This window comes from Bolinopsis microptera, chromosome 7, assembly GCF_026151205.1.
Source record: "Bolinopsis microptera isolate Bmic1 chromosome 7, MBARI_Bmic_1.0, whole genome shotgun sequence".
In the NCBI taxonomy this organism is placed as follows: Eukaryota; Metazoa; Ctenophora; class Tentaculata; order Lobata; family Bolinopsidae; genus Bolinopsis; species Bolinopsis microptera.
The window spans coordinates 6473201-6483167 of NC_087078.1; the positions used below are offsets into that span (position 1 = coordinate 6473201).

Below are 9967 nucleotides of genomic sequence, written 5' to 3' on the forward strand. Positions count from 1 at the left end.
TCCTAACTCTTTTTATGAGGTTAACCATTTTAAATTTTGTTACCCGCACTCATGGTTAACCTCATATCTCAGCTTTGGAGCAAGATATCATAAATCGTTACATAACAAAAACTCAAAATACCTTGAAGAACACTGTTGCCAAGTTACAAGGTTCTAAGTCATAAACTGAAAAAGAAGATAGATTTTGAACACGATTTCATTTAAAGTTTTCATTTACAATAGAATTACAGGTAAACCTCAAAATTCAACGCGCGATATCTTCAAATAGGAAACTTTGTTTTCGGTAAGGACAAAAGCATTTGAAAATTTAGATCGAGCTCTACAACATATCTCAAAATCTCAAAATCGACCTCGGACCCCCCCCCTGTGGCCTTAATCGAACTCACGCGTTAGTGATAGATCACGTCGAAGCGGTAGAATCTCCGCCTAATTGGACTTCGTATCGAAAGCATACAGGAAAGTTGAATTAAACGCAAAAATTTTTAAGACACATTTCTATCTACGGAGCAATAATGAAGTACAATTATCTGTTCTTGTGAAATGATTATCGCAGAACTGCTTCAGTATGATGTCCCATACTTTACTTGGACTCTCTAGTTGCTCTGAACCTATCTGACGTAAGAAATATTACCATAATATTATACCAATAAAGCAATAACAATTATAATAATTAATTAAATAGGGTAAATTTAAAATTAATTAAATAGGGTGCTCATCTGAACAAATGATTACAGGTGTGATAGAAGAGTTGAACCTAACGGGAAGTATCCGACAGAAGATCATATCTCTCAGCAGCTCGCTAGTGTCCTTCATATCTCTCACACAGTTGGATATATCTCGCAATAATATCAGCTCCCTGGAGGGCCTCCAGTTTTGCCAGGTTTTTTGACATTTTGAATATTACTGTATCATTTAAAAAAGTGATAAATGGATACTTACGTATTATTTTCACGTCGCCTTGGAGTGTTATGGTTATTTGCTCGGTTTATCTATTTCGAGAAGGTTATAAAATGTCAATGCAGGATTTAGATTGGTCTCAACCTCCATATTTCCCCGTAGAACCTAGAGAATATCAACATATACTACAACAACATCAGTGCAATGTCCGAACTGATGAAGCTGGCAAGAAACCCTAAACTCATTGAAATTGACGTCAGACTGAATCCTATATCGGTGATGAGTACAGAGTATAGACTTCTTCTTGTACACGCTCTACCTCAACTAAAAACATTAGGTGAACATTGTTTTTAATATAATATGTTTTTACCTCATATTAGTTTATCTTGAATTGAGAGATAAAGTTATTGTAGAGTTTTTCTTAAATCAAAGTATTACTTCCATGATAATATTTTCCTTGATCATAAAAATAAAAGAGGATGTTATTACGATTACTGAGTATCCGCCCACGCTATTAGCTATAAATATCTCAAATTGTACACAGGGCTTTTATTTCCCAGTAAAAAAATACCCTCTCGAATATCAAGATATCAGTCCTTACTCACCGCACTGTTTGCAGATAACGTACCAGTAACGGAGAAAGACCGGATGTTGTCACTGACGTACCACAGCAGTGATCAGGCTGCTCAGATTGCAGGATATATGGGGGAGGGGGTGGCTGCTGGGGACCTCAGGTTAGTTCACAGCAGTGATCAGGCTGCTCAGATTGCAGGATATATGGGGGAGGGGGGTGGCTGCTGGGGACCTCAGGTTAGTTCACAGCAGTGATCAGGCTGCTCAGATTGCAGGATATATGGGGGAGGGGGTGGCTGCTGGGGACCTCAGGTTAGTTCACAGCAGTGATCAGGCTGCTCAGATTGCATGATATATGGGGGAGGGGTGGCTTCTGGGGACCTCAGGTTAGTTCACACTTTCACAGCAGTGATCAGGCTGCTCAGATTGCATGATATATGGGGGAGGAGTGGCTGATGATATGTCAGTCAAGTCGGACTTTGATTGAATAAAGTTCTCACCCAAACTACTTTCAACAGGTTACAAAACAGTTCTGCTGTAACAGATGAAAACAGGAGTGTTTCAGTTAGATCCCGCACCTCAACAGCATCTTCTAAATTAACGGGTGAGTTAAAAGTTATGAGTGCTAGATTGTGAAGGGTGCTGTTGTCTTTATCTGAAAGTTTATATATGGAGATATGGGAGGGGTTTTTATTAATCTTATTATCAGTTTAGTGTCACATAATACGCTTGATGGCTTAGATAAAAAGATTATTAAACATCAGATTTGTGTTATTGACATGGAATTGTATCATGCAACAGATGTATCCGCTTATTGGTTTATCTTCTTTTGGCACTGCTCCACAGCTGCTGTTTCCTGCTCCATCCATATTAACTTACATTATCTTATCAGTAAACTATCATTTTATTATGGAACTGATAACTTCAACTCCAGACAAAAGTTCGACAAGTTCGTGTGAGAATTACATCAGAGATCTGCGCCCACCACTTACAGTACTGCAACCGTCGCGCGACGCGTACGAGGCGTACAGTGCACATGGCTCCTTTACCCCAAATCCTAAGCGCAAGATCACAAGAGAACAGCCTCCACCTGCTCAATCCCCTCTCAAAAACAAGTTAGTTACTTTTGTATCTCAGATTTTACACTATAAAGGATTGCTAGTTGGTTTCAACATGCTCTGAGATATAGTATGCGGTCTGCTTGACGACTATATAATGTGAGCATGTACTGAAATTATATTACTGCCACTTTTTCATGACTTTATTATATATCGTTATTACTCCTGTGGAGTATTTTTAGGTCGTTTTACCGTTAAAGGTGTTGGTCAATCAGTGAGATCCGTACAATCACCAATAGCATGAGAATATCTTTCGTTACAACGTGTTATCCACACTCCACAGGTATCAAGAAGAAATGCAGATAGTTGAGGAGAATAAGAAGTTAAGAGAGAAGTATCAGGATTATAAGAACAAGTATAATAATGTGTAAGTTCTCAAATCTCTGTTTTAATTTCACATTTTGATCCAAAATGCTGATTCACAGTATACGCCTTTGTTACGTTGAATTCGTTGATACATTTGTTTAAATTAAAAGGTGTGTTTACTAATAAGCAACATATCATGGGCATAATATGTGCTAAAACATTTCTGGTATATTTAAATTTTGTGTTACTTTGATGCCTCATTTAAATTTAGACTTATCACAGATTAGCCCAGCGAATATCAAAAGAGAGTTATTTGAAGCTGCAAGAAGATTATTACAAAAGTTTAAAGAAGACCGAAGAGTTGGAAGAGGTGTACAAAACTTCGAGCGAAGAAGTGTTGGCGCTGAAACAGCACATTAACGACCTCAGCCAGGAAAATAACACTCTCAAGAAGGTATGTTTCCTTTTTTAACAGAAGAATGTGTCTTTATTTTCGACAAGAATTGCGCCGGTTATCAGACGCTAGATTTCACATTCGTTACACTCTGAGCTTATGTTAGTTTACTGAGGCTCTGAGGGGCCATACGTTTTTTGACAAATGATATTCTTTTTGCATTTTAAAACAGCGATAATAAAATAAGATAAAATAACATTACAATCACAGCCTGCTAGTCTAAATTAGACTAGCAAGCTAGACTAGAGTCTAGTATCTAAGTCTAATATTCTAACGCTTAAATCCGACGCCTCCGACCTTTCCATCAGAAGTCAAGGCAATCACCTGGGTGGAGTATGCAGTAGAAGATACCTCCAATCAGATTAGTTGTCATGATCCCGTACTGTCCTCCGTCATGTTTCAAGTTGAGAGCCATTGAGAGGCCACCCAGGTCGATCCTAGTGACTCCAAGACCGTTTTCACAAGGAACTTCGTCTTCACAGCCCATGCAGTCGCAGTAGTCATCACACACATAATTTGCTGGTATATCGTCTCCGTCGGTACAGTAAAACCTATCTTCTTCTACAACCTCACATTCTTCAGCTGCATCTCCGCCCCAGTATTCGTCGGCATCTGCATCTTCAGCTGCAGCCTCTTCTCCGCCCCAGTATTCGGCGGCATCTGCATCTTCAGCTGCAGCCTCTTCTCCGCCCCAGTATCCGTCTTCAGCTGCATCTTCAGCTGCAGCCACTTCTCCGCCCCAGTATCCGTCTTCAGCTGCATCCTCAGCTGCAGCCACTTCTCCGCCCCAGTATCCGTCTTCAGCTGCATCCTCAGCTGCAGCCACTTCTCCGCCCCAGTATCCGTCTTCAGCTGCATCCTCAGCTGCAGCCACTTCTCCGCCCCAGTATTCGTCCTTTTAATAATTAGTACAGTTCTAAGATATCCCAAAATCTGTATTATGAAAGTGGGTAGTAGGTGCACACTACTCACCCTCTTCCCACACAATTCTACCAAAACGAAAAGTTGAAAATACTCTTATAAACGGTTTACTTGAGTTACCTGAGCTGCAACAGTTCCCAGTAGGATGAAAGCGAGTAGGAATAGTGAATTCATGGTTAGTCTAAGAAAGATTCAGTAGAGTCAAAGTAAAATGTTTGTGTTTCTCACCTCAAACGCAGTGAGTATTTATAAAACTAGCTGGTAATAAAGGGCCATTGTTTTAATTTGGTTAAAGTTAATTAAAATTCCCGGGGCTTTGAAAGACTAAATATCTGAATAATGTTCGCCCATGTGCTTTTTGCACTTTTTAATTACTCTTTTACAAAATTCCTTATTAATCTTTAAAACTTTACCGTCCTGTAAATTCTTCCTTGTTGATAAATAAGAGAGCTAAACTCGTGTTCTCCCTTCTCGTCCGGTTATTGAGCTCCTTGGTGCCCACGTTCCATTTTCCGTGCATGTGCTCCAGCGCCTTGCTTGCATTAGCCTTCTTTCATCAGCTCCCTTTTCACTCAATCGTATAAACAACGATTGTGAGCTCCGGTGTCAATAAGGACTAAGGAAAAGACGAGTTTTTATTTATTGCTGGCCCCCTTTTTTAGTGGATTAAAATTTGGTTGTATTGATGTATATTAAGAGGAAAACAAAGGTCACAATATACTAGGTTTGGACAAATTTCCTGTCGTTAGTGATGATTAATAATTAAGAAGACAATGCCACTGGCCCCTATTAATCATTGCTCCAAGCTGACTATAGTTTATCATTAACACGTATTACAATTTTTTTCAGGAACTGGCGATAAAGGATCAAGTTAGCGAAGTGGACAAGCAAATAAAGGAGGTTTGCAGGTTTAACTCTAGCTTTAATTTCTGATATTATTACAATTGCAATGACCACGATGGACACTTTTGGAACAGGATTTCTCAATACTGAGTTGACTCCTTACCTATTTATGACACTCAAATTGAGCCAAATTGATCCGATAGTTGCCCCATCCAGGAAATGAGCAAACGGGAAAGCGGTGCTTGTACGGCAAGCGCGGTCGCCAAATCAATGTTTTGTGTACCGTTTGTTGCTGTCTGCAGTCATGTTTTGCACGTGCGCGCGCGTTTCGGGCGGAATACTGATCGAAATTTGGCGTGTCAACTTTTCAAGCCCTGTTCCTGATTCTTTCCATGACATCACACCGTTCACACGATCCTTTCTATTTGATATGGCGGTAAGGAGTTTTTGATAATTCCTAATTTTCATATTTAACAGGGAACTACAAGAAGCCATGGCACGAGACAGAGAAAAGTACGTGGACCAAATAGAACAATTCACCGACAAGTATGAAGACCTGGCTAAGACGTTCACCAACACTATGTCCAATATGGAACAGGTATGCTCTGAGATGTAGGACGTTCAATTCATGACATAGAAATGTAACTTGTCAGTGTTAAACCATCATTTTCATTGAACCTAAACTCCGCTTCCGGACCACCGATTTACAAAATTCAAGATGATCCTTGTTTTGAGTACAACATAATCATTGCCGGGCTAGTATAGTTAAAAACTTACTTATCACAATTGCAAATTGAATTGTTTTCAGAAATACAAAGAAGATGCGCTCCGACGATCTCAACTTCACAAAGCTCAAATAGACAAGTTTCACGAAAACTTTGCAAATTTACAGAACCTTGTTGACATAGCTAAAATATTTGATTCCACCAGTAGTGATGGAAACGGGTCCGTATAAGTTTTGAGATGTGTAGTTTTTGATGTAACATTATTTTCGATCAAGTATCTATGATCAAATAACAATGATGTATCCAGACTTCCAGAACTTGATATGCAGATTGCAGAGTTCTCTCTCTCTCTGTTTTGGTCAACGGTTTCTGGCCTCCTAGTGAAGAGGGAGGCCTTCTCGCCGTGCCCACAGAGTGTGACTCCTGCTAGCCACACTCCAGGACTCCCTAAGTATATACAAAAACATAGAATAATAGATATCAACGCAACAGACCTCTGGAGTCTCGAAGCTGTTACTACCTTGCTCAGAGCAAACCCACTTCAGATGTTCTTCTTTGGCGGGCAGGCGAGGGACTTCCGAGCATGGTCCACACCTGAATATGTGTCACTATCTGAGATAGTCCTGTGTGGGTCTAGTGTATGATTGTTTATGAAACTTGGTGTATGTCCTAGATGCTTATCCAAATAGATCGTCTCTGTCAAACCTTGTTGACTGTTCCACGAATTTGATAATGTGGTCGAGTTTACTATTGATGAGTTCCTCAATTGTTAGGATGGGTTTACCAAATATCCTCATTCTAGTTGTCATCAGCTGGATGCATTCACATAGGAAGTGTTGTGATGTTTCTGCTTCCCCTGGGCAGTGTTCACAGTCTTGTGTTTCGAAATTGGAGTTGTTTGCTACCGTCTGGAAGTATGCTAGTGGGCTGTGTCCTGATAGTAGCCATGTTAGCCATCTGATGTGAGTACCTGTGATGTTAATTTTCTTGTACCTGTTTTTGTTGAGGAAAAATGTTAGTGGGGTTTTTCCTTTATCACTGAGTGCCACCTGTTTATACTTCTTGATATGGAGATTGAAGAGGTAATCTTTTATTTGGGTGTTGATTATAGTTCTTTACCGTATACTCCTTCATGTCCTGGAACAAAGTTCTACTCGATGAGAGAACCTAGCAAGTTGAGTTGGTCTGAGATGTTCAGAACGAACCTGGAGTTAAAATTGGTGCTGTTAAGGGCTTTAAATGCAGCCTGGGAATCTGAGAGGAATTTATGATTGAATGAGATCCTAAGTTATCATTAGTCCAGATACTTGCCATGTATAACGCAAATAGCGGGTACGATTTCCTCAATGAACCTGAAGAAGGAATATCTGTCCTGAATTGATACCATGTAACGTCGAGCTTAAAAATGAATCAAAAGTTCGAGTAAATCGTTAAACGTTGTATGTCCTATTTGCATCCCCTAAGCATTGCATTGATGTTTATTCCTGGTCCGGTTAGCTTTGCGTCTCAGAAATAAAGAGGTCCACTATGCTTTAATGAGCTAAGCTGTCCACCAGGGTACTGTAGATCTAAGGGTTCCCCGTGTAATGGGGCAGGCTGTGATAAAGCATCTCTGCAGGATGTCCGAGATGAACTGATTCGAGTGTTGAGAACTTCCGCTGTAGAAACTGAACAGAACCAGTAAGGATGTCAGTCAAACTCTGCTGCTACTAGATGATTGTAGAGCGTCCAGTCACACTTCAATAAAGAGTGTGGCAAAGCTAACCCGGTCCCCTGAAAAGTGGTTACTGGAGGAAGAAGTTCCAGGAATTCTCGTTATCAGTGTGTCCTCGTAGTCAGAGTTGAAATCCCTAATTCTGTCTTATCACGAGCCTGTGTCTAGCGTGTGTCAGCCCTTACGCATTAGCTGTCTTAACTGAAAAGACCTGAAAAGTGGTTACTGGAGGGAGAAGTGCCAAGACTACTCATTATCAGTGTGTCCTTGTAGTCAGGATGAGCGAATTGGAATCCCTAGCTCTGTGTTGGGTGACTTCGATGGGACCTGAAAGCTGAAAGAGAATTTCCTGGTGATTTAATAGCTCTTAGAGCTAGGTATCTGTGTCTAACGTATCGTCATTTGTGTGTGTACTATCTTGTAACCTGATATCTGAAAGAGAAATTTCCTGGTGCTTGGTAGCTGTTATTGTTGACTTCCTGGTTCCCATGGGAACTTTGAGTTGGCAAGTCCCAACCTTAGTACTCAACAAGAGAGCACACCACCCGTTAGTGCCAACCAGGCCACACCACGTGGAGGTTCGGAGAGGATTTTGTGACCCAGATTGCAGAGTTAATGTAGCCATTAATTATTTTTCTTTGGCATTGACAAGCATCGATTTGATATTTTATAACTGACTACAAGGCGCGGCTGTAGTCTGTACATAATCATTTTAATATATTATTATATTTCTTATTTCAACATTTATCGTTACATGTTATATTTAGTATTTGTACTTATATTTATGACTTACTTGACTTAAGGCGGCTTCAGCGTCCGAGTATTGATGCGCTGTCTCCATAAAACTCTATCCGCCATAAGTCCGCCCATTTCTCCAGTGTCGTTGAGACCCGTGTCAGCTCGTATGCTATCAACATAGGTCATGGCTGGTCTCCCCCTACTCCGCACCCCATGAGTTGGTTCCCAGAGTAGCAAGCGGTTTGCGACTAGTTCTGGGTGCCGGTGGATATGGCCTGCTAGTCGCATCCTGCGCTCTTGGATCTTCATGGTTGCTCTCGGTAGGTTGCCATAGACTTCTTTGTTGGTTTTTCGCTGCTTCCAATCCACATTAAGTGCCATCCTTAGCATTCTAGTGTAGCAGCCATCAATGCGTTTCTTCAATTGCTCTGTCAACGTCCAGGTTTCAGAACCATAAAGAAGTATTGACTCCACAGTAGCAACAAATAGACGGATCTTTAGTCCTCTTCTAAGGTCAGACTTCCACATCTTCTTTAGCTTGTGGCAGGCTGCCCAAGCCTTAGCTTTTCTGACCCGCAGGTCCCTCTCTGTTGTTGCTATCCAAGCTCCAAGGTAAACAAAGTCTGTCACCTTTTCCAGCTGGTTTCCAGAACAGCTATTAAGACTACTCGCCTCCTCTGTCATGTTCAGAGTCATGAACTTAGTTTTAGAGCCGTTCATGGCTAGCCCAACACTCAGTGCTGCTTTCTCAAGCCTGTCCAGGAGTAGTTTTGCCCCTTCAATGGTATCAGTGATAAGGGCAACATCATCTGCAAACTCGACGTCTGCGATCTTCTCGGCACCAATCCTTCTACTCCGTGCAGGCCTGAGGGTAAACCCAGAGTCCGAGTCATCATCGTCTATAGTCACTGTCATGATATAGTCAATCACGATAATGAACAAGTACGGGGCAAGAGTGTCTCCTTGCAGTACTCCAGCCAGGATATCAAAAATTTCTGTTATACCATCGGCTGTAACTACTTTAGCCTTTGTGCTCGTATAGATACCCTCAATGAGCCGCACTATGGCTTCTGGTATGCCATATGCTTTTAATATCTTCATGAGCAAACCTCTATGCACACTATCGAACGCCTTTTTGAAATCAATGAAAACCATGGTGGCCTTAAGATTTTTGGCTCTAGCACCCTCCATAATTCTTCGTAGAGCAAGGATGTGCGATGTTGTAGAGCGCCCAGGTCTAAAGCCATTCTGGTTGTCCCTTAAAACTTCCTCAAGACTTGGCTTCATCCTGTTCAGCAACATTTTGTTCAGAGTTTTACTGACTATCGATGTCAGAGATATTCCTCTGTAGTTGTCGGTCTTAGTGAGGTCCCCTTTCTTTGGCACAGGAACAATATTACTGAGCTTCCATTGATCGGGCATGAGACCATCACATAATGCATCGTTGCAGAACTTCAGGATGACGTCATCGATGTCCACTCTCTTCATCACTTCAGGTGAGATACCATCATCACCATAAGCTTTGCCTTCTACTATCTGCTTTTTGGCAAGACGTAGTTCCTCAATGGTGAACGGGCCATCCTCTATATTCAGTGGAGGGTGTATATTCCTGATCGGAATACTATTGTCAGGGACTGTGGGTGGCTGTCCAAGTAACCCAGAGAAGTGCTTCCTCCAG

The 9967-nt window shown here is 41.2% G+C and overlaps 2 protein-coding genes across 2 annotated transcripts in view; one reads left to right on the forward strand and one right to left on the reverse strand.

The window, feature by feature from the left end:
- LOC134817924 (protein SET-like) overlaps positions 1-9967 on the reverse strand; it is a 101717-nt gene that overhangs the window by 67377 nt on the left and 24373 nt on the right. The gene's annotated exons all lie outside the window — the stretch shown is intronic.
- On the forward strand, positions 1721-6161 carry LOC134818248 (lamin-C-like). Its single transcript, XM_063827736.1, has 8 exons — positions 1721-1782; positions 1989-2074; positions 2405-2585; positions 2872-2955; positions 3177-3348; positions 5119-5177; positions 5590-5710; positions 5921-6161. Exons 1-8 carry the CDS (start codon positions 1751-1753, stop codon positions 6065-6067), a joined length of 882 nt encoding a protein of 293 aa, XP_063683806.1. The 5' UTR covers positions 1721-1750; the 3' UTR covers positions 6068-6161.